General features: G+C 45.8%; 1 protein-coding gene and 1 pseudogene across 2 annotated transcripts; both read left to right on the forward strand.

The window, feature by feature from the left end:
- Nucleotides 1–6,634: 6,634 nt before the first annotated feature.
- Nucleotides 6,635–7,582, forward strand: LOC123375313 (annotated as a pseudogene).
- A 9,911-nt stretch (nucleotides 7,583–17,493) lies between these two features.
- On the forward strand, nucleotides 17,494–22,547 carry LOC123350901 (olfactory receptor 52L1-like). 2 transcript variants are annotated; one of them, XM_044989794.1, is made up of 2 exons: nucleotides 17,494–17,510; nucleotides 21,641–22,547. In XM_044989794.1, the coding sequence occupies exon 2, from the start codon at nucleotides 21,708–21,710 to the stop codon at nucleotides 22,545–22,547; it is 840 nt and encodes a 279-aa protein (XP_044845729.1). In that variant the 5' UTR covers nucleotides 17,494–17,510; nucleotides 21,641–21,707. The 2 variants fall into 2 exon arrangements, with proteins under 2 accessions (XP_044845729.1, XP_044845720.1); XM_044989785.1 differs by lacking the exon at nucleotides 17,494–17,510 and having other exon boundaries at nucleotides 21,594–22,547.
- The last annotated feature ends 2,962 nt before the right edge of the window (nucleotides 22,548–25,509 follow it).

The following is a 25,509-nucleotide window of genomic DNA, read 5'->3' on the forward strand; positions in this document are numbered from 1 at the left end:
CACAAAGAGTCAGTGGGGTCAAACTCCAGCACAGGAGATTTAGATGAACTCTCAGGAAAAGCTTCCTACCTGTAATACCAGGACAATGGACCAGACAACTTGGGAGGTTCTGGAAGCTCCTTTACAGGAAGCTTTTCAAATGAGGCAGGAAACCATCTGCCGGGATGGTTGAGCCCGACACATCCTACATCATGGCAGGGGGTCAGGCTAGCTGACCTTTGGTCCCGTCTCACCCTGTGGCTCTATGGTTCTCCAATGTCAAATCCTGGTGCAGACCAGGCCTTGGAGACACACAAGTCAAGGGGCTCAGTGTAGGGGTAACTGGTGAAATGTAATGGCCTGTGTTATGCAGTAGGTCAGACTGGATGGTCCCTTCTCACCTTATCCCTCTGCACCCATCGATAAAGGGAGTAGAACAGACATTTATATCCACTGTGTCTCACAACACACAAACAAGGGAACATCCAATTCTATTGAAAGTCTGAACATATAACACTGAGAAAAGAAAATTGTCTCCATAATCCATATTTGGCCTGTGGAACTCCTTGCCACTGACACTACTGGAGCACAGAGCTTAGCTGAATGGGATTCACAAATGGGTTGGCCATTAAGGCACTACCTTTAGTTAAGGCTGTCTGACACCTTCAGTTAGGGGACCTGGTTTTCATTTTCAGTTCTTTATACATTTGCCAGACTTTAAGCATTTGGACTGAAAATTCCCATGCTGGGTATCTGCTTCTGGCTGAATTGTTTAATGAAAGTTTATGAAAGTTTCAGACATAACATTTCACTCAACTTCTCGAATGAAGCTAGTAAGGAGCCCTAGCACCCCCAAACCTTATAGCAGATAAAAATCAGGTAACAGCCCCCCACCCCCATTAACAATTGTAAATTTTCCAAACTTTAGGCATTCAGAGTGAAATTTCCTATGCTGAGTGTCTGCATCTGCCTGAATTGTTTTTTTTTAAGTTTCAGACATAACTTCTGAACTGAGCATAACAGCTCAGCTGACTTCTTCAATGAAGCTAGGAAAATATATGTCTTGCCCATGTTGTTCAAATAAGAAGTCCTTCCACCTCTGTGATTTCCACCAGGTAAAAGTCAGGTAACACCTCCGCCCCCCAGTTCACAGCCAGAGCCCTGAAATGCAAAAGGAGGAGGTGACAGTGTCTCTGCATTAACACACAGCTGGATTCTTTGCTCTTTACTCACTTCTTACTCCAAGGTGAGTTTTGCCACTGAAATGCAGCCACCTTGGTGTGGAGTGGGCAGAGATGCACAGAAAAGAGGGACATTTTGGCCCATGATACCGGAGTAAACTCATTCCCTGTGACAAGGTTCCTGGGATGTTTAGTGGCAGCACAGAGCAGAAAGGACCCCAGACCTATTCTCTCTCCCATCATGTCCGTGTTGCACTGGGTTTGTCAAGCAGGTGAGCTCCTGAGCAAGAGATGGTACCTGTGAATCCTGAGATGGAAGCATCTTCCCTGGGAATCCCCCTCAGGTAGCCGTGTCACACACCTCTCTCACCCCAGCATCTGCAGCAGCATCCCACACCGAGAGCTGACACAGGGGCGTGCACTGTTTATAATATAGCTCTGAGCAATCCCACTGGGGTTCGCTCAGCCTCTAGGGAGAAACAGTGTCTGGATGTAAACAATTTGCACACCAGCCTGTCTGGGTGTCTGTGCTCTTTATCCAGCTTTAGCAGTAAACAGTAATTAAGGAACCTTCCCAAAGGGAGATGAGAACTCTGGAACTCTGTGCTGAGTCTGAGAGGAGTTGGCTGCTCTGTGCATTTGTGTATATTTAACAATTATAGTTTATTAGGGAAAAAACAAAAACTAGAGATAATGCCTAGGTCTCCATAGGGTCTGATACCCTGTAAATGCCCAGGTAGATTGTAGACAGACAGATCTGGAGAAAGGTGACTGAGGGGAGACACGAACACTCTGCAGGTACACGGGACTGTTGCAAAGGGATCAGAGATCAATAATTCTCCTCCATAACTATCCTCATACTGTGCAGCACCGTTCAATGTGAGATCTTGAAAAGTCCTAGAAAAGCAAAGCCACTGTGAACATATCCCCATTATACAGATAGGCAAAATGAGTCACAGGGAGAAGTGACTTGGGCAAGGTCACAGAGAATATGAGTGGCAGGATGACAGATAGAACCCAGGAGTCCTGACACCCCTTCTGTAATCATGGTCTCTGTCACACCAAGAGGGAAATGGACTCCTTCTCTGGTAGGGACTGTTCATTGGGTGGGATGCAGAGGAAAATCTGGCAGAGGGAGTCTGAGCCTTCGCCATCCTCTGAAGGTGAAGCTGAGGTTTTCAGAAACAGCTGGAGTTTGTGAGCTTCTCGCTTCTGTGAGGTGTGAACTCCGGGACTCCACTTCTGCTCCCACTCAGAGACCTGCCAACACATCTGTCATAAATATACAGCCAAGGGTAGCATAAAATCCCTCTGTATCTGTAAAAAGTTAAGAAGCTCAGATAACCTGGTTGGCACCTGACCAGAAGGACCAATGGGGAAAGAAGATATTTTAAAATCTGGAGGGGGGAGGCATTGTTTTGTGCTCTGTGTGTGTTTTCCTTGGAGACAAAGGGAGAGACTAAGCAAGTAATCCAGCTCCCACTGAAATGCTACATCTAATGTTACAGAAATAGTAAGTAATAGCAAGGAAATGCGTTAGAGTATCTTTTGTTTTAGCTTGTGAATTTCCCTGTGCTAAGACGGAGGTTGATCCTTGTTTTTGTAACTTTAAAGTTATGCCTGGAGGGGAAATCCTCTGTGTTTTGATTCTTTTTGTTACCCTGTAAAGTTACCTTCCATCCTGATTTTACAGAGGTGATTCTTTTATCTTTTTTTAAATAAATTCTTCTCTTAAGAACCGGATTGATTTTTCATTGTTCTTAAGATCCAAGGGGTTGGGTCTGTGTTCAACTGTACCAATTGGTGAGGATATTATTCTCAAGCCTCCCCAGGAAAGGGGGTGTAGGGCTTGGGGGGGTACAAAATATATCGGAAGGACAGAATAGGTCGTGCAGGGGGAGGAGTGGCACTATATGTGAAAGAAAGTGTAGACTCAAATGAAGTAAAAATCTTAAGTGAATCCGCATGTTCCATAGACTCTCTATGGATACAAATTTCATGCTATGTAAAAATATAACAATAGGGATCTACTATCGACCACCTGACCAGGACAGTAATAGTGATGATGAAATGCTAAGGGAAATTAGAGAGGCTATCAAAATTAAGAACTATCAAAATAATAGTGGGGGATTTCAATTATCCCCATATTGACTGGGAACATTTCACTTCAGGACGAAAAGCAGAGATAAAATTTCTCGATACTTTAAATGACTGCTTCATGGAGCAGCTGGTATGGGAACCCACAACGGGAGAGGCAACTCTAGATTTAATCCTGAGTGGAGCACAGGAGCTGGTCCAAGAGGTAACTATAGCAGGACCGCTTGGAAATAGTAACCATAATGCAATAGCATTCAACATCCCTGTGGTGGGAAGATCACCTCAACTGCTCAACACTGTGGCATTTAATTTCAAAAGGGGGAGCTATACAAAAATGAAGGGGTTAGTTAGACAAAAGTTAAAAGGTACATTGACTAAAGTGAAATCCCTGAAAGTTGCATGGGCCCTTTTTAAAGACACAATAATAGAGGCCCAACTTCAATGTATACCCCAAATTAAGAAACACAGTAAAAGAACTAAAAAAGAGCCACCGTGGCTTAACAACCATGTAAAAGAAGCAGTGAGAGATAAAAAGACTTCCTTTAAAGGTGGAAGTCAAATCCTAGTGAGGCAAATAGAAAGGAACACAAGCACTGCCAATTTAAGTGCAAGAGTGTAATAAGAAAAGCCAAAGAGGAATTTGAAGAACGGCTAGCCAAAAACTCCAAAGGTAATAACAAAATGTTTTTGAAGTACATCAGAAGCAGGAAGCCTGCTAAACAACCAGTGGGGCCCCTTGACGATCAAAATACAAAAGGAGCGCTTAAAGACGATAAAGTCATTGCGGAGAAACTAAATGGATTCTTTGCTTCAGTCTTCACGGCTGAGGATGTTAGGGAGATTCCCAAACCTGAGCTGGCTTTTGTAGGTGACAAATCTGAGGAACTGTCACAGATTGAAGTGTCACTAGAGGAGGGTTTGGAACTAATTGATAAACTCAACATTAACAAGTCACCGGGACCAGATGGCATTCACCCAAGAGTTCTGAAAGAACTCAAATGTGAAGTTGTGGAACTATTAACTAAGGTTTGTAACCTGTCCTTTAAATCGGCTTCGGTACCCAATGACTGGAAGTTAGCTAATGTAACGCCAATATTTAAAAAGGGCTCTAGGAGTGATCCCGTCAGTTACAGACCTGTAAGTCTAACGTCAGCAACCGGGCAAATTAGTTGAAACAATAGTTAAGAATAAAATTGTCAGACACATAGAAAAATATAAACTGTTGAGCAATAGTCAACATGGTTTCTGTAAAGGGAAATCGTGTCTTACTAATCTATTAGAGTTCTTTGAAGGGGTCAACAAACATGTGGACAAGGGGGATCCGGTGGACATAGTGTACTCAGATTTCCAGAAAGCCTTTGACAAGGTCCCTCACCAAAGGCTCTTACGTAAATTAAGCTGTCATGGGATAAAAGGGAAGGTCCTTTCATGGATTGAGAACTGGTTAAAGGACAGGGAACAAAGGGTAGGAATTAATGGTAAATTCTCAGAATGAAGGGGGGTAACTAGTGGTGTTCCCCAAGGGTCAGTCCTAGGACCAATCCTATTCAATTTATTCATAAATGATCTGGAGAAAGGGGTAAACAGTGAGGTGGCAAAGTTTTCAGATGATACTAAACTACTCAAGATAGTTAAGACCAAAGCAGATTGTGAAGAACTTCAAAAAGATCTCACAAAACTAAGTGACTGGGCAACAAAATGGCAAATGAAATTTAATGTGGATAAATGTAAAGTAATGCACATTGGTAAAAATAACCCCAACTATACATACAACATGATGGGGCCTAATTTAGCTACAACGAGTCAGGAAAAAGATCTTGGAGTCATCGTGGATAGTTCTCTGAAGATGTCCACGCAGTGTGCAGAGGCAGTCAAAAAAGCAAACATGATGTTAGGAATCATTAAAAAGGGGATAGAAAATAAGACTGAGAATATATTATTGCCCTTATATAAATCCATGGTACGCCCATATCTCGAATACTGTGGTACAGATGTGGTCTCCTCACCTCAAAAAAGATATTCTAGCACTAGAAAAGGTTCAGAAAAAGGCAACTAAAATGATTAGGGGTTTGGAGAGGGTCCCATACGAGGAAAGATTAAAGAGGCTGGGACTCTTCTGCTTGGAAAAGAGAAGACTAAGGGGGGTATGATAGAGGTATATAAAATCATGAGTGATGTTGTGAAAGTGGCTAAGGAAAAGTTATTTACTTATTCCCATAATACAAGAACTAGGGGTCACCAAATGAAATTAATAGGCAGCAGGTTTAAAACAAATAAAAGGAAGTTCTTCTTCATGCAGCGCACAGTCAACTTGTGGAACTCCTTACCTGAGGAGGTTGTGAAGGCTAGGACTATAACAATGTTTAAAAGGGAACTGGATAAATTCATGGTGGCTAAGTCGATGAATGGCTATTAGCTAGGATGTGTAAGAATGGTGTCCATAGCCTCTGTTCGTCAGAGGATAGAGATGGATGGCAGGAGAGAGATCACTTGATCATTGCCTGTTGGGTTCACTCCCTCTGGGGCACCTGGCATTGGCCACTGTCGGTAGACAGATACTGGGCTAGATGGACCTTTGGTCTGACCCGGTACAGCCGTTCTTATGTTCTTATGTCTTTAATATCCTTTATCAATTTTCATAACTTCCAATTCGTATTGCTTGCTGTCTATATTCCCTTTTCCCCATTTTTATATACTGCTTCCCCCCACCCCCAAAAAACTGTGGCTTTCCCTTTGCCACAGAACTGGGCTTTTAGGTAAAGCTGTCCACTTTCTTGATGGTGGAATCATGGATTTTTAGCTATCTAATAAACTCTTCTTGAAAAATTCCCAATTTTCATTCCCATTTTTCTCTCTAATATTCCTCCCAGTCAGTTTTGCTGATAATTTGCCTCAGCTTTGGGGAGTTAGCCCTTTCGGAGCAGTAAGGGTCTATAGATAGTACTGGTTGGGAACTGTTTTCTCTTTCTCCATTTCAATGTAATCAGTTCCATTCTTTTATTTTGTTCTCCTCTATCATATACTCCATTCTTTCTCTCTTCTCTAAACTAAACAGTCCCAGATGTGTAGGAATTATTAATGCAAGGAGTACCATAAAATAGGGAAATGGCATTAGTAGGGTCAATTTTTCATATTTCATTTCTCTGAATAATGAAAGTGTCATTTTTCAGTGTGTGAAGGTGACAAAACTGCTTTACGCATGAGAACAACCTCCATTTGGGCATATAGTGTCTCACATTAACATTGTCTCTCCATCCAGACATTTGTACTTCGATCATCACCCTAGAGCCTGGGCACATACAGGAAGTCAGAGGAACATACAGTACATGCAGGAGACACCGTTCTGCCTCAGAGTTGGACACCTTCTCCCCTACTCCATGTCAGATTACAACACCACTGACTTCAAGAACCCCTCCACCTTCATCCTGCTGGGCATTCCTGGCCTGGAGATGGCCCATGTCTGGATCTCCATCCCCTTCTGCACCATATACACTATAGCCATCTTGGGGAACATCACCATTCTGTTTATTGTGAAGATGGAGCCAAAGCTCCATGTGCCCATGTACTATTTCCTCTGCATGCTGGCAGTCACTGACCTGGTCCTATCCACGTCCATTCTGCCCAAAACGCTGAGCATCTTCTGGTTCAGTTACAGGGAGATCGATTTCAGTGCCTGCTTCATCTAGATGTACTTCATTCACTGCTTCTCAGTGATAGAGTCTGGGATCTTCGTGGCCATGGCATTCAATCGCTACGTGGCCATCTGGGATCCCCTGAGACATTCCACCATCCTGACAAACCCTGTGGTGGCCAAGTTTGTTGTGGCTGTGATGCTGCGTGGAATCGTGCTCATACTGCCCTATCCCTTCCTGGGCACACGGTGGTCATATTGGAGAACCAACATCATCCCCCACTCGTACTGTGAGCACATAGCCGTGGTGAAGCTGGCCTGCGCCGACATCAGCGTCAGTAGTTACTATGGACTCTCTGTGGCATTCTTGGTGATGGGTCTGGATGTGTTTTCTATCACTGTGTCCTATATCCAGATCCTCAGGGCCATCTTCAGCCTCCCCACAAAGGACGCCCGGCTCAAGACTTTTTGGACCTGCAGCTCCCACCTCTGTATCATCTTAGCCTTTTACATCCCAGGTCTCTTCTCCTTCCTCACGCACCGGTTTGGCCACAATGTGCCCCTGCATTTCCACATTCTCATGGCCAACGTGTACCTCCTGCTGCCCCCCATGCTGAACCCCATCATCTATGGTGTGAGCACCAATCAGATCCGGGACAGGCTGCTCCGGCTCTTTATTCATAAAGGGACCTAAACCTTTTTCCTGGTGCTCTGGCTCTCAGACCGAGCTCTGTGCAAAGCTCACAAGGGACATGATGCTGGGCCCTCTTCCTGACACACTTGTTGAATAGTCAGAGAGACATTAAACCTTGTCCTGATATTACTGTGCTGTGTCAGCATGACAGACTGGGGAATCAGCCCATTTACAATTCACTGGGTTGCCTCCTTTCTAATTGCTGGTAACTGGAGACCCGGAAAACCCACCCCTTGCCCCACCTCTTCTCCCAAGGCTCTGCCCCTGCTCTTCCTCTTCGTCCCAAGGCTCCCACGCTTATCAGTTGCTCCTCTATTCCGCTCCCCCTGTCACTCGCTGGATCATTTCCACCTCCCTCCCCCACCCCAGCTACAAAGGAGCCATTTCAGATTTTGGTGGGGGTGGCAACTTTAGCTGTGATTCCAGGGGCTACTTAGACCCTTGAAAACTCTAGTTTTTTGGCAGACAACTTAGCAATCAGCTGACAGGAGCACTGTGTATAACTCCTGTATCAAAGAAATAAAATAAAATATATATTACACTCACTCAGCTCTAGTACTTACTTGTTCTCACATCCTGTGGCCAATCATGTAAGGGACACTGGTTTGGTTTACAATGTTAATGTAAGTTCTTATTCTTTAGTTACTTTGTGGAGATAGTGATCCTATCAGGACTCCTGGGTTCTATCTCAGCTCTGGGAGGAGAGTGGGGACAAGTTGGTTACAGCAAGGGGCAGATACATCTTGTTGCCCGATCTCTGGATTATATATTAATAATATTGATTATTTAAGAATCCCCAAATATCATTTTGAGGGTTGACAGATTCTTGCCCCAAGATCAGGCCCGGTATTATTCAAATTATTATATTGTCGAGAACCCCGATGTGCGCAGTTGCAACACTCAAACTATAGGAATTCTTTATTTTTTACAAATATACTTTATTAATACATTTAGCACAGTCACAAACTCCCCAGCTCAGTAAGGTAGATAGAGATACTACAGAATGAACATCTGCACATCCATATACTCACACCTTCGCCTTTACAACAACCTGAAATGTTGGCCATCACCTTCCTCATTACCATTTGTGATGTTATTGGTCTAATCTGGTACCATATAGATCATTGTTGCAACCAAAGTCCTGTAGTGGCACCAAATCTTCTATAAAGAGGGTCAAATAGGGTGTCTAAGAGAAGGTATGGGTTGCTGGTTATGGTTATGCTATCTTTATATGTGTGTCATTTTTCTAGTTGAAATTACTGTCTGTATTTCAAACTTCTGCTATGCTTCTGGGTAACACCCCAGACAAGTTGGTGTTAGCTCTGCCTAGCCTGCTTGATGGCCCATTAAGGACCATCAGCTACACAACTGACCCATTGAGAGAAGGCAGATATGCCTTGTAACTCAGCAAAGTATGCAGGGACTTGCCCATGTGACTCCAGAATCCATTTTGCTGTAATTTTCCACAGTAAGAACAAAGAGATGTTCTTACACCTGGAAAAGACTATAAAAGGCTGATGCCTCCTCTCTATCTTGTCTTCAATCCTCCTTCTTACCTCTGGCGGGACTTTGCTACAAACTGAAGCTCTGAACAAAGGACTAAGGACCCATCCCATCTGGGGATGTACTTCAGAGTCTTAATTTAAACTCGCAGTTTATTTTATCACTGCTACAAGCCTGAACCAAGGACTTTCCCATTACTGTATGTAATTGATTCCATTTAACCAATTCTAGCGCTCATCTGTATCTTTTTCCTTTTATGAATAAACCTTTAGATTTTAGATTCTAAAGGATTGGCAACAGTGTGATTTATGTGCAAGATCTGATTTGTATATTGACCTGGGTCTGGGGCTTGGTCCTTTGGGATCAGGAGAAACTTTTTTCTTTTACTGAGGTATTGGGTTTCATACCCATTCATCCCCATAACGAGTGGCACTAGTGGTGATACTGGGAAACTGGAGTGTCTGAAGGAATTGCTTGTGTGACTTGTGGTTAGCCAGTGGGGTGAGACCGAAGTCCTCTTTGTCTGGCTGGTTGAGGTGGAAAAACCCCAACCTTGGGCTTTAACTGCCTTGCTTTAAGCAATTTGTCCTGAACTGGCACTCTCAGTTGGGTCCCGACAGAACCAGCATTGTTACACCATCATGTTCCCCCCATCACCAGTGGCCATCATTCTCACACCTCCTAAGGACAACATCTCCTTCTCAAGAATGGCCCTAGGCTGTAATGCTACTTTTATAATATGTTATGCTGATGTGATTATGATGTGATTATGTTTGATGCATATTCGGTAGGGGATTTTTTTCGCTTTTTGTATTTCCTCATCTTACCAATGTTGGGGTGTCTTTTTCCTAAAGTATTAATGATTTTAACTTATTATCATGTATGTCAGTTTGTTACCATGGCCCTTTTGTTGTTAGATATTACATTTGTCATTTTTGTCCTAAGCGGTTATTTGGGTTCTTTCCAAGTTCCAATTTGTAGTGTGCCTGTTAAATTTAAAAGGGTATGAATTTAGGAAATTTAGCGAACAGCTACAAAAAAGGGATATTAGAGCTAACTAGCTTCTGGGTCCATAAAATGGAGCTATCCCCACCCCCTTCATTTATCAGAACTCATGAATATAATGCAAAGCAGTGAATATAATAAAGGGAAGCTAGCCCATTGGGCTGCAAAGTGGGGTCTATGTAAGAACATCGGACTGGCCATGCTGGGTATGATCATTGGTCCATCTAGCCCAGTATCCTGTCTTCCGACAGTGAGCAATAGCAGGTGTTCTAGAGGGAATGAATAGAACAGGAAATCATCAAGTGATTCATCCCCTGTCACCCCCTCCCTGCTTTTGGAAAACAGAGGCTAGGGACACTCAGAACATGGTGCTGGATCCCTGCGCATCATGGCTAATAGCCATTAATGGACCTATTGTCCATTAACTTATATAGTTATTATTGGACCCCTGTTATAGTTTTGGCCTTTTCAACATCACCTGTCAAAGAATTCCAAAGGGTGACTGTGAAGAAATACTTTATTTTGTTTTAAACCTGCTGTCTATTAATTTCATTGGGTGACCCCTAGTTTTTGTGTTATGTGAAGGAGTAAATAACTTTTCCTTATTTATTTTTTCCACACCATTCATGGATTTATAGAATTTTTATAATACCTCCCCTCTCCCCCTAATCATACCTTTTCCAAACGTCAAAGTCACGGTCTTTTCAATCTTTCCTCACATGGAAGGTGTTCCATACCCCTAATCATTTCTGTTGCCCTTCTCTGTACCTTTTCCAAATCCAATATATATTTTTGAAATGTGGTGACCAGATATGCTGTCAGAAATATAAAGGGTAGTGTAACAACCTTTATGTATGGAGTAACATAAAATCTATCCTGGCCAAATATAAAGAATCCCCTTACCTGTAAGGGGTTAATCAGTTCAATTAACCTAGCTGGCACCTGACCAGAAAGACCAATGGGAAAATAAGATACTTTTAAATCTGGTGGGTGGGGGAGATTTTGTTTGTGCTCTCTTTGTTTGTTCCCTCTCGGACAGAGAGGAACCAGAGCGGGGAAAAAAATCTAAAAACATACCTGAAATAAGCATCTAAGATTACAAAAATTGTAAGGAAGGCAAGGAAATGCACTAGATTATCTTTTGTTTTAGCTTGTAAATTTTCTCTATGCTAAGAGGTAATTTTATTCCAGTTTTGTAATTCGGAAGCAGAGTCAGAGGGGAATCCTCTGAGTTTTAAATCTTTTTATTTACCGTGTAAAGTTATCTTCCATCCTGATTTTACAGGTGTGATTCTTTTACTTTTTTTTTTTAAATAATAAACTTCTTTTAAAAACCTGATTGATTTTCAGTGTCCTAAAAACCAGGGATTTGGTCTGTGCTCACTTTGTTAACCTGTTGGTTGGTATATTATTCTCAAGCCTCCCCAGGAAAGGGGGTGAAGGGGATTGGGGGGATATTTTAGAGGGAATAGGGCCGCAAGTGGTCCCTCACTGAATGTTTGTTTAAATCACTTGGTGGTGGCAGCAATACCATCGAAGGACAAGGAAAGGAATTTGTGCCTTGGGAAAGTTTTTAACCTAAACTGGTGGAATATAATCTGAGGGGATCTTTCATGGGGGTCCCCACATCTGTACCCCAGAGTTCAGAGTGGGGAGGAACCGTGAGATGGTGGCAGCGCGGTGGGATCATTTTGAACCAGAAGCAAAGACCGCAGGATTTTAAAAGGACACATTTTTTTTTCCTTTTGACTGCTTGAAAAACAAGGAGGTGTTTTTTTAAAGGATACTTTTTTTTAGGTGAGAGCAGCTGGAGGTTTTTTTCTCTGTCTGAGGGCAGAGCAGCACTTGGAGGCAGAGGCAGCCAGGGAAGAGGCTGCCCATAAAGGAGCCCTGGAGTTCAAAGACAGAGTAATACAGGCCCAGACTGAGGCCCAGAAGCCTGAACTTGCTGTTATGGAGCTGAAAAGACGGAACCCTTCAGCAGCTGGCTCCACTTCCCCAAAAGTCCAGAAATGGGAGCAACTATGTCCACAATATGATGAATCCAGTGATACTGCCAAATATTTCATCACCTTTGAGAGACTGTGCACCCTCCATGCAATGACTGAAGATCACAAGATGACCACATTGGTAGCAAAATTGACTGGAAGAGCTCTGGATATATTCAACAAGATGCCTATTGAGGATGCTTCTGATGATGGTAGATTTAAAGATTTGGTTTTAGAACAATTTCAAGTTACACCTGACACTTACAGAGTCAAATTTAGAACCCTTCAGAGAGGGGCTGTATTAAGTAATGTGGCTGATGTCAACCAGATGAAGGGTCTGTTGGATAAATGGGTCAAAGGAAGGGGTGTAACTAGCTTTGCAGGAATGTCTGATTTGGTTGTCCAGGAGCAGTTCCTGACTATGACCAATGATGATGTAAAACAGTGTTTGTGGGATAAGAAAATGGACTCAGCAGAAAGTCTTGCTTCTTATGCTGATCAATATGACCAGTCCCAGACCGCCAGAGGGGTGGAGCAAATTGGAACAAAACGGGTGGAAGTAGCAAGGAGGAACGACCCGGGTCGCAGTTTGTGTGATTACCGGAAGGGACACCTCCAGACCACACCCTACCACCGGGAGCAGCCCAAGGCCCCACCTACACCCCAAGGAAAACCCAGACACCTTATCGTCCCAGCACACCATTCTCCAGCAACTCACCTTGCCCCAGTGACCAGTCAGCTGGGCGATGTCCTAAATGTAACAAGCTGGGGCATGTAAAGGCCAACTGCCTCAAGAATCCCAACACATTACAGTTCATTGCACTGGGGTCATGCCAAAGGTCCTCAGGCCCAGATGCCTCCCAGATATCCTCAGAGCGAAGGGAAACTGTGAGCGTGGGCGGGAAGCCTGGGACACTGGAGCACAGGTGTAAGCTATCCACCAATCCTTAGTGGACCCCAAATACATCAAACCAGAGGCCCAAGTGATGATTCAACCCTTCAGGTTAAACTCTTTTGACTTGCCTACAGCCGAGTTGCCTGTCCAGTACAAGGGCTGGTCAGGAACGTGGACTTTTGCGGTCTATGAAGATTATCCCATTCCCAGGCTGCTGGGGGAAGACTTAGCCAACCATGTGAAGTTAGCCAAGAGGGTGGAAATGGTCACCCACAGCCAGGCTAAGCAACCCTTCACTCCTATCCCTGTTCCTGAGCCGTCCACCAGGGCCCCCTCTGTGTTACCAGAGACTCAGACGGAGGTGGTGGAACCAGACCCCATGCCAACATCTGTGACAGCAGTAGTGGATCCAGTTGCAGAGACTCAGCCAGAACCAGTCCTGGAACTGGAACTGGTGGAGCAACCAACACCAAAACCATGGCCAGCACTGAATCCAGCGCTTGCAACCCTGTCTAAAACTCGAACAAGGACTTTTATACAAGGAAACTCTTTCTGGTGGGCACCAGGAAGACTGGCATCCTCAGAGACAGTTGGAAGTTCCAGCTTAGCTCTCGAGTTTATCCCATGATCATCCTAGTGTCCATGGTGGGATGAACAGGACCAAAGACCGTTTGGGGAAGTCCTTCCACTGGGAGAGGATGGGCAAGGACATTTCTACTCTTGTCCAGTCTTGTGAGGTGTGCCAACGAGTGGGGAAGCCCCAAGACCAGGTCAAAGCCCATCTCCAGACACTCCCCATAATTGAGGTTCCATTTCAGCGAGTAGCTGTGGATATTCGGAGTTCTTTTCTGAAAAAGACCCCCAGAGAAAAGCAGTACTGTAGTGTAGCAACGACTCACCGGCACGGTGCTTCCTGCTGGTTGTCCTGGGAATTAGCTTTCCAGCCTCTGGAGCACCCTCTGGTGTCCAGTGTCTCGCTTGCTTTAGGCCCCGCATCCCTCCCGGACCCCAGTGTCTCTCTACATCAGGGTTCTGCCCCCTGCAATACCCCCGAAGTCTGGGTCTCCCTTCCCCAGGGAATCCCCTCCCTCTATCCCCATCTTGCCTCAGCCTGTCCTGCCAGTCCTCACCTAGCCCCCGCACACTGGGGCAGACTGCAGTCCGCATCACTCATCGTCGGCAAGAAAGGTTTGGACCTACTGCCCTTGCCTACCTTTGGGCTGCCCCTCTGCAACCCCAGTACCCGCTTTAGGCCATCAGCAAGGCCTGCAGCCTGGGGGTTTTCCAGCCTGGAGCTTCCCAGCTCCTCTGGCCTTCCCCAGCCCAGCTCCACTCTAGGTACCCCGGTCAGCTCCCCAGCAGCCAGGCCCGTCTCTCTCAATAGCTAGAGAGAGAATGTCTGAGCTCCTGGCTCACAGGCTTTTATAAGGCCAGCTGTGGCCCCATCTGTGGCTGCCTTTCCCATCAGCCTAGCCTCTAGCTCGCAGCCCCAGCCCTCTCCCACTCCATTGACCTAGGTTATGTTCACCCAGTTAGAGCCCAACCTTACCAGGTGACTCCTCAAGCCAAAATTGCTATAAAACAGGAGATTCAGGACATGCTACAAATGGGTGTAATCAACACCTCTAACAGTGCATGGGCATCTCCAGTGGTTCTAGTTGCCAAACTGGATGGGGAAATACGCTGTTGCATAGACTATCGTAAGCTAAATGCCGTGACTTGCTGAGACAACTATCCAATGCCACGCACAGATGAGCTATTGGAGAAACTGGGAAGTGCCCAGTTCATCTCTACCTTAGACTTAACCAAGGGGTACTGGCTAGCACCGCTGGATGAACCCGCCAAGGAAAGGTCAGCCTTCATCACCCATGCAGGGGTGTATGAATTTAATGTGCTCCCTTTTGGGCTGCAAAATGCACCCGCCACCTTCCAGAAACATGTAGATGGTCTCCTAGCGGGATTGGGAGAATCTGCAGTCACCTGTCTTGATGATGTGGCCAACGTAGCAAAGTTGAGACTCACCAGTGGGGTGCCTCCTGCTGGTTATCCTGGGAATTATTCTGGGAGTTATCCTGGCTGGTGTCTCGCCTGCCTCTGGCCCCTGTGTCCTTCCCGGACCCCGGTGCCTCTTTATCTCAGGGTTCTGTCCCTAGCAGTAACACCTTGCCTCAGTGGCTACTGCCAGTCAGCACCCAGCCCCCGCTTACTGGGGCAGACTGGGGTCTGTAAACCACTCATCACTGGCAAGGAGGGTTTGGACCTGCTGCCTGTGCCTAACCCTGGGCTGCACCTTTGCAACTCCAGTACCTGGTTTGGCCTTTAAACAGGCTCACAGCCTGGGCATTTCCCAGGCTGGAGCTCCCCAGCTCCCCGTCCCTTTCCTCAGCCCTGCTCTGTCTCAAGTACCCTTCTCTCCCCGGCAGCCTGGTCCCTCTCTCTCAAGAGCTGGAGAGAGACTGACTCAGCTGCTGGTTCACAGCCCAACTGTGGCTGCTTTCCCAGTAGCCTCGCCTTTACTCTCAGCCCCAGCCCTCTCCAAGGGCTGGATTTTAACTCCTTCTGATCTGGAGCGGGGTGACTGCCCTGCTACATCCATATTTTCTGATTAATTGGCAGAACACCTGGAACATCTCGGGAAAGTCTTCGAGTGCATAAGGGAGGCAGGACTCACTGTTAAGGCTGAAAAGTGTCAAATAGGCCTAAACAGAGTGATTTACTTTGGACACCAGGTGGTTCAAGGAACTATCAACCCCCTACTGGCCAAGGTAGATGCTATGCAAACGTGGCCTGTCCAAAGTCAAAGAAACAGGTCCAATCCTTCTGAGGCTTGGCCGGATATTACAGGTGATTTGTACCACACTACAGCCAAATCGCTGCCCCACTGACAGACCTGACCAGAAAGACACAGCCAAATGCAGCTCATTGGACTGAAGAGTGTCAGAAGGCCTTTAAGCAGCTTAAAACAGCGCTCATGCCTGACCCTAAGCTAGTGTCCTGGAACATGCACTCTGCTCTTAACGGCCCAGGACATGCTTCTCAGAGCCAGGGCCGGGCTGTGCATTTTACCTCTCTCAGACCCACCCAGCACCCCATGGAACCAGCCGTTCTTACTGCTGTTTCTGCTCCATCTCCTGCCTACTTCCTTTCTGGTTTGTTATACACAGGTTGACAAGGTGCCCCTGTTTGGCTCAGACAGGAGAATTCATTCAGTCGCCTTTCAGGGCTTAAAAGCCCAGGTGGGTCGCATGGGAGGAATGCCCTCAATTAGCCAGGGGAGCAGGCACAGAGTTCAGCTATGGGAATCCAAGCGCCCTCCAGCCGGGGCAGTGCTGGAAAGTCTGACTCAGCCTGGAACATTCGATTTCAATTCCACCTGGGAGAGACTGGGAGGATATGAACCGAGAGGGAGAGAAGAAATCCAGTGCAAACACTGATCCAGTCTCTATCCTGCCTAAAGAGCCCCCATTTTCATGGAGCAGCTTTGGGGTGGAGGGTGAGGCCTTTGTCCCCAGGACAGGCCCCCGGCTGCCCTCTGTCCACGGGAACATTTTGTTGGTGTTGCTTTGACTGAGTCTGTTCCCCCAAAGCGACCCCAGTGACTGTGATGTGTTGGCAGGTTTCTGAGGGGCAGCAGAAGTGGAATCTCGGAGTTCACACCTCACAGGAACGGGGAGCTCACAAACCCCAGCTAGTTCTGAAAGCCTCAGATTCACCTTGAGACTATGGCGAAGGCTCAGGCTCCTTTTTCCAGCCTTTCCTCTGCATCCCACCTAGGGCCGGCTCTGGCTTTTTTGCAGCCCCAAGCAAAAAAAACCCAAAAATCTGTGGGGCGGCCAGAGCCAGGGGGCAGGGGGACTCCCTGCGCTGCAGACATGCCCTGGCTAGCGGGCTGGGGGGTGGAGGAGAGAGCGGGGGCAGAGAGAGAAGGGGGGCGGCCCGGGCTTCAGCCAGGGGCCGCCCCAGTCAGCGGGCAGGGAAGGACGTGGGCTGCCCTGGCTGGGCCAGATGGAGTGGGCAGCCCACTCGCAGCTCCCCTCTTCCACGCCGCCGCCCCCTACAGGGCGGCTGGATCAGCAAATAAAAAACAAAACAAAAAACGGCTGTGCCGCCCTAGGATTGGGCGGAATGCCTCCCTGTAGAATCTGCCCCCCAAGCATGAGCTTGCTCGGCTGGTGCCTGGAGCCAGCCCTGATCTCACCCCAATGAACAGTCCAAGCCAGAGCAGGAGTCACTTTCCCTCTTGATGTGATGGACAGACCATGGTTATGGCAGGGAAGTCAGGACTCCTGGGTTCTGTCTTGCATCCTTCCACTCAATCTCTGTGTGACCGTGGCCCAGTCATGTCTCCCTGTACCTCAGTTTTCCTATCTGTATAATGGGGATATGTTCATAGGGACTTTCCTTTGATAGGAGTTTTGACCCTTCAGTGGAAGGTGCTGCACAATATGATGATAGTTACTCCTGAGCATAATTAATCTCTGATCCCTGATTGACAGCCCTGTGTGCCTGCAGAAAGTGTTCACATCTCCCCTCAGTCATCTGTCTCCAGATCTGTCTGTCTACTATCACCCGAGTCATCCTGGGTATTTACATGATTCAGACCCTATGGAGATCCAGGAATTATCCACAGGTTTTTTTTACTAGTGAACTTTAGTTTTTAAATGTACACAGATACACAGGCAATTCCTCTAAGACTCAGCACAGAGCCCAAGAGTTCTCATCTCCCTTTGGGAAAGTCCCTTAATTACTGTTTACTCCTAAAGAAGGATTCAGAATGCAGCAGCACAGACATGTTTGTCTCCAGCCTGTTTACATTCTAGAGGTTGAGCGAATCCCACTGGGATTGCACAGAGCTATATTATAAATGGTGCACGCCCCTGTGTCGGCTCTGGGCATGGGATGTGGCTGCAGATGTGCTCGCGAGAGAGGTGTGGGACACGGCTACCTGAGGGGGATTCCCAGGGAAGACACGTCCGTCGCAGGATTCACAGGTACCCATCTCTTGCTGAGGAGCTCACCTGCTCGACAAACCCAGTGCAAGGTGGGAATGATGGGATAGAGAGTAATTTTGTGGTCCTTTCTGCTCTGCACAGCCATTAAACATCCCAGTTCCCTGGCCACAGGGGATGAGTTTGCACCAGTATCATGAGGAAATATGTCCCTCTTTCTTGTTCCTCCCTGTCTGATGGCCTCCAGCTCGAGGTGGCTGCATTCCACTGACACAAGACCAAATTCAGAGGCCGTAGCCCATACTTTGTTCAGGCCCCACAGAGGTAAATCTCCCCATGGAGTAGCCAATAAGTAAACGTCGCAGAAGCCAGCTGTGTTTTAATGCACAGACACTGTCACCTCCTCCTCTTTCATTTCAGGGCTCTGACTGTTACTTGATGGAAAGCATGGAGACCTAATAAGGACTGAGCAGAGGAATATTGAACGCAAAGAGAACAGATGGCAAGGGTCAGTTACTCTAGCCCCATGCCAAGATTCAGGATTTGTTGTGTCTTAGTTATCCAACACTAATGGCTTTCCACACCCCTTTGGAAAAGCTCCAGTGAAGCTGCTTCCACGGCCTGCTGGGGTATCTGTACCATTGTACTCCTGTTCTTGAAGTTAGGAAGTTTTTTCCTCAGATTTCATCTAAATCTGCTGTGCTGTAGTTTGAACCCATTGACTCTTGTCCCACCCACTGTGGTGAGACAGAACAACTTTTCTCCATCTGTTTTATGGCAGCCTTGCAAGTAGCTGAAGACTGTTGTCATGTCCCCCTCAATCTCCCCTTTTCCAAATTAAACATATCCAGTTCCCTCCGTCTTTGCTCATCTGGTTTGTATTCCATCCCTTGGACCATCTTCGGCTGCCACCTCTGGATACTTTCCGGTTTCTTTACATCCTTCCTATATAGTGGTGACCCAAACTGGACACAATGCTCCTGCTGAGACCTAACCAACACTGAGTAGAGGAATACTCTCACCTCCCGTGACTTACATTCTATGCCTTTGTTAATGCAACCCACAACTGCTTTTTCCTTTTTTGCAACAGCAAAATAATTCACACCCCTCAGAGGTGAAGCTATTTCAACTTAACCCCGGTGTAGACACCATGAGGTAAATGAAATAATTCTTTTATTGACCTAGTTACCCCCTCTCAGGGGGGGGTGTACTACCTATGCTGACAGGATAACCCCTGCTGTCTGTGTAAGTGGTGTCTACACTGAAACACTATGTAGCATTTTAAGTGTAGACGAGCCCTCAGGCAAATCTTCCACAAAAGCATCCAGTCTGGATCTGCAGACATGAGGAGATGGAGAATCCACCACTTCACTTTGCATTTTGTTCCAATGGTTAATCTCCCTCTGTGCTAAAAATCTGGCCGTCATTTTCACCTGGGTCTTGGTCTGCCTTTCTCAGCTAGATTAAAGAGCCCTTTATTACCCATTTGTTTCTGACCAGGAACATCTCGCTTGATTGTTTTTTTTTTTTTTAAAGATAAATAGATGAAGCTCTTGAAGTCTCTTACTGTCCGGCATTTTCTCCAGCCTCCACTCATTTGGGGGGCTCTTGTCTGCACTCTCTCCAATTTTTCAACATCCATTTTGAAATGTGGACCCCAGAACTGGACACAGTCGGTTTCACCAATGCCATGTGCAGAGGTAAAATACTTTCCCTGCTCCAACTCACCATTCCCCTGTTTATGCATCCAAGGATCGCATTAGCCCTTTTGGCCACAGCATCACACTGGTAGCTCACGCTGAGTTGATTGTCCACAATGACTCCAAAATCCTTTTCAGGGTCCCTGCGTTCCATAATACTGTGCCCTAGTCTGTGGTTCGGGCCTGCATTCCCTGTTCCCAGAGGATCACTTTGCATGTGACTGTATTAAAATATTTTGTTTGCATGGGCCATGCTTACCAAATATTCCTGATAAATCTGTCTGCCTGCCCTGGTCTCCTCATTGCACACACTCTGCCAATCTTTGAGTTGTCCACAAATGTTATCTGCAGTGATTTTATATTTGCTTCCATATCTTTCATGAAAATATTGAATAGCATCAGACCTAGAAGAACCCCACTAGAAACAGCCACATTCACTGACAATGGCCCATTGACAACTGCTTCCTGAGATTTGTCAGCCCATTTTTAATCCATTTTATGTGCGCCCTACTGATATTGTGCAGTGTTCAGTTTTTATCTAAATATTTTCCACTACTAAATCAAATGCATGAGAAAAATTGAAGTTTCTTGCATCTACATGGTTCCTTTGATCTACCAAACATATACGCTCATTAAAGGACAATGTTGGGTTTATATGCCAAGACATGTTTTTCATAAACCATGTTGTTGACTGGCGTTAATCATATTCCTAGACTTTTTTTAAAAAAAATCCCCTACCAGCTTTTTCATTGTTTACTAAGCTTCAATTTTTTAAAATTTGCCCTTAAATTTAAAGTATTAAAAAAAATTAACACAGAACTGTCTTGAGTTTGCCTTTTTTTTTTTTTTTCTGGCTCTGCTGCTGCCTGTTCGCGTACCTCCGGTTCCGAGTGAGATGTGTGGTTGTTTGGTCAGTGCATAACTCTGGTGTTCGTCTCTCTGAAGTCCTACTGTAGATGCTGTTAAACATCCTCCCTGACAGCTGATGGACTGGAAAGTATTTCATCACCTCATGTGATATGGGTACCACATACCGCTTCTTTCCAAATGCAGAACACAGCTATTTCATGAACACATCGAACTTTTCAGCTACATTAAAAAGTTTCCTTTCACTCTCTAGGAATTGATCTAAACTTTTTCAAGAATTTCTTTTGTTCTTAATGTACTTCAGTAACTTCCGTTTTGTGATCCTTAGCCTTGCCAGGCATAGATTTTCCCTGATGTCTTTAACATCCCGTATCAATTTTCATAACATCCAATTTGTATTGCTCGCTGTCTCTATTCCCTTTTCCCCATTTGTATATACTGTTTGTTCCCCCCTAACTATTCCTTTCCCTTTACCACAGAACTGGGTTTTTAGGTAAAGGTGTCCACTTTCTTGACGGTGGAAATGTGGCATTTTACCTATCTAATAAACTCTTCTTGAAGAATTTTCATTCTAAATTTTTGTCTAAATTTTTCCTCCCAGGCAGTTTTGCTGATAATTTGCCCCAGCTTTGGGGAGTTAGCCCTTTCGGAGCAGTAAGGGTCTATAGATAGCACTGGTTGGGAACTGTTTTCTCTTTCTCCATTGGAATGTGATATGTTCCATTCTTTTACTTTGTTCTCCTCAATCATATACCCCCTTCTTTCTCTCTGCTCTAAACTAAACATTCCCAGATGTGTAGGAATTATCGACTCATGGAGCACCATAAAATATGGAATTGGCATTAGTAGGGTCAATTTTTCATATTTTATTTCTTTAAATAATGAAAATGTCATTTTTTCAGTGTGTGAACAGTGACCAAACTGCTTTTCCCATGAGAGCAGCCTATAGTTGTGCATGTCATGTCTCACATTAACATTGTCTCTCCATCCAGGTATTTGTACTGTGACCATCACCCTAGAGCCTGGGCACATACAGGAAATCCAGGGAACATAGGGTACATGCAGGAGACAACGTTCTGCCTCAGAGTTGGACACCTTCTCCTCTACTCTATGTCAGATTCCAACATGACTGACTTCACCAACCCCTCCACCTTCATCCTGCTGGGCATTCCTGGCCTGGAGGCAGCCCATGTCTGGATCTCCATCCCCATCTGTGCTATGTACACCATAGCCGTGTTGGGGAACTTCACCATCCTGTTCATTGTGAAGATGGAGCCAAGCCTCCATGAGCCCATGTACTATTTCCTCTGTATGTTGGCAGTCACGGACCTGGTCCTTTCTACATCCATCGTGCCCAAAACGCTGACCATCTTCTGGTTCAATTACAGGGAGATTGATTTCAGTGCCTGCCTCATCCAGATGTACTTCATTCACTGCTTCTCAACGATGGGGTCTGGGATCTTCGTGGCCATGGCTTTGGATCGCTACGTGGCCATCTGCCATCCCCTGAGACACTCCACCATCCTGACAAACCCTGTGGTGGCCAAGATCGGTCTGGCCATGGTGCTGCGTGGTGGCATGCTCATACTGCCCTATCCCTTCCTGGCGAGGCAGTGGCCATATTGTAGAACCAACATCATCTCACACTCGTACTGTGAGCACATAGCCGTGGTGAAGCTGGCCTGCGCCGACATCAGCGTCAGTAGTTACTACAGCCTCTCTGTGGCATTCTTGGTGATGGGTCTGGATGTGTTTTCTATCACTGTTTCCTATATCCAGATCCTCAGGGCCATCTTCAGCCTCCCCACAAAGGACGCCCGGCTCAAGACTTTTGGGACCTGCAGCTCCCACCTCTGTGTCATCTTAGCCTTTTACATCCCAGGTCTCTTCTCCTTCCTCACGCACCGATTTGGCCACAACGTGCCCCTGCATTTCCACATTCTCATGGCCAACGTGTACCTTCTTGTGCCCCCCATGCTGAACCCCATCATCTATGGTGTGAGCACCAAACAGATCCGGGACAGGCTGCTCCGGCTCTTTACTCATAAAGGGACCTAAACCTTTTTCCTGGTGCTCTGGCTCTCAGATTGAGCTCTGTGCAGAGCTCACAAGGGACATGATGCTGGGACCTCTTCCTGAATCACTTGTTGAATAGTCAGAGAGACAGTAAACCCTTTCCTGATACTACTGTGCTGTGTCAGCATGACAGACTGGGGAATCAGCCCATTTACAATTCACTGGGTTGCCTCCTTTCTAATTGCTGGTAACTGGACCCCGTGAAGACCCACCCCTTGCCCCACCTCTTCTCCCAAGGCTCTGCCCCTGCTCTTCCTCTTCACCCCAAGGCCCCCACGCTTATCACTTGCTCCTCTATTCCCCTCCCCCCTGTCACTCGCTGGATCATTTCCACCTCCCTCCCCCACCCCAGCTACAAAGGAGCCATTTCAGATTTTGGTGGGGGTGGCAACTTTAGCTGTGATTCCAGGGGCTACTTAGACCTTTGAAAACTCTAGTTTTTTGGCAGATAGCTGAGCAATCAGCTGACAGGAGCACTGTGTCTAATTCCTGTAACAAAGAAATAAAATAAAATATATATTACACTCACTCAGCTCTAGTACTAAGTTGTTCTCACATCCTGTGGCAAATCACTTAAGGGACATTGGTTAGCTTTAAAATGTTAATGTAAGTTCTTACTTCTTTAGTTACTTTGTGGAGATAGTGACCCTATCAGGACTCCTGGGTTCTATCTCAGCTCTGGGAGGAGAGTGGGGACAAGTTGGTTACAGCAAGGGGCAGATACATCTTGTTGCCTGATCTCTGGATTATATATTAATAATATTGATTATTTAAGAGTCCCCAAATATCATTTTGTGGGTTGACAGATTCTTGCCCCAAGATCAGGCCCGGTATTATTCAAATTATTATATTGTCAAGAACCCAGTTGTGCGCAGTTGCAACACTCAAGCTATAGGAATTCTTTATTTTTTACAAATATTCTTTATTAATACATTTAGCACAGTCACAAACACCCCGGCTCAGTAAGGTAGATAGAGACACTACAGAATGTACATCTGCACATCCATATACTCACACCTTCTCCTGTACAACAACCTGAAATGTTGGCCATCACCTTCCTCATTACCATCAGCTTCCCCATCATGGCCAGTGGCTATCATTCTGACACCTCCTACGGACAACATCTCCTTCTCCTACCGGCCTAGGCTGTAACGCCACTTTTACAATATGTTACGCTGATGTGATTCTGTTTGATGCATATTCAGTTGGGGATTTTTTTCTTTTTCTGTGTTTGTATTTCCTCATCTTACTAACGTTGGGGTGTCTTTTTCCTAAAGGTTAGTATATTAATGATTTTAACTTATTATCGCAGATGTCAGTTTGTTACCATGGCCGTTTTGTGGTTTCGTATTACATTTGTTATTTTTGTCCTAAGTGTTTTTTTCAGTTCTTTCTAAGTTCCAGCTTGTAGTGTATCTGTTAAGTTTAAAAGCGTATGGATTTAGGAAAGCCCATCCTACTGCCAGCCTACTTCAAAGCATCCTCTATTTTAAAGGTCACAGCCATAATATGGACCTTATGCTTTAGCTCATCATTATCTATCTTGGTGAAAGGTCCGAAACATATGTACCCTAACTTTGCCTTAGCTCACCACACTGCAGGTCCCTTGTGTTACAGCCAAAATATACTCTAAAATAGACCTATAAATCTATAATAATGATACAAAGAATCAAACCCATAAGAAACTTATACGAAAAGATATATCAGCAAGCAAGCAGGCTAGCCTGAGATGTATCTCATATACCTGTTATGTATGTCAGTTCATTTCCAGGACACTTCTGTGGTTGAATCATGTATCCGTGGTCCAAACTTCACCTTAAACTCTATTTTCAGCTCCCCAGATAGTTGAGATTTTCTGCGGGGCCGTGTATCTGTGCAAAGTTTATCAGTTTAAAGTTTGTAGGCTTCAAGCTGTATGCTAATTAGCTGAAACTAATGCCTTACAGGATATGGGTTTGTCCGTTTCTTGCATGGATGATTTAGTTGGGTTTGGTCCTGCTTTGAGAAGGGGGTTGGACTAGATGACCTCCTGAGATCCCTTCCAAACCTGAGATTCTATGATTCTATGATTCTATGCATTACTGCTGTCAAGGCTGAATCCCCACGCTGGCACTTCGAGTGCAGAAGGTGGGGGCCCACAAGGATTCTAAAAATTATTTCCCTGTGCGACGGGTTGGATCACAGAACCCCCAATGGGAACTGCCACCCGATGTGCCAAGACTACTTCTGCCCCAGCACCTTGTCTTGCTGAGCCAGACATGCCCGTCTGCTCCAACACAGACCCAGGGTCTGAATTACTCGCCCCAAAGCTGCAGGTTTACCTGACAGCAGCTCACAGAAGTGTTCCTGTCTTTAACACTCAGATTTCTAACTCACAATGGGGTCTAAACCCAAATAAATCCGTTGTACCTTGTATAAATCTTATACAAGGTAAACTCATTAATTGTTCGCCCTCTATGACACTGATAGAGAGAGATGCACGGCTGTTTGCTTCCCCCAGGTATTAAAACACCCTGGGTCTGTGTTGGAGCAGGCGGGCGTGTCTGGCTCAGCAAGGCAGGGTGCTGGGGCCCCAAGCTGGCAGGGAAAGCAGAGGCAGAGGTAGTCTTGGCAGCTCCAAAGGGGGGGGCGGGGTTCCATGATCCAACCCGTCACACCCTTGTATTAAGCTCCCAAGGTTACAGCTTTTCCTGACATTGGATTGGTGGATGCTGCCACCACCCAAGTGCAAAGTCCCTCTGAGAACCCAGGAAGGCGCACTTGGGAATTCTGCACTGTGAGGTACCCTCAAGTCCTTTCACCGCCCCACCCCCCAGGGAAGAGCTGAGAAAGAAAATCAAAGGAAATCAGCTGTTGCCACCAGCTAATTAAACAACATGTTCACAAACCTCTTAGGACACAAAAATCCAATCCTGTTCTTAAAACACGTAAATTTTATTAAAAA

Source organism: Mauremys mutica, chromosome 1, assembly GCF_020497125.1.
Source record: "Mauremys mutica isolate MM-2020 ecotype Southern chromosome 1, ASM2049712v1, whole genome shotgun sequence".
NCBI lineage: Eukaryota > Metazoa > Chordata > Testudines > Geoemydidae > Mauremys > Mauremys mutica.

Coding starts and splice junctions, on each gene's coding strand:
- LOC123350901 (XM_044989785.1), top strand. CDS start 21,600: ATGTCAGATTCCAACATGACTGACTTCACCAACCCCTCCACCTTCATC.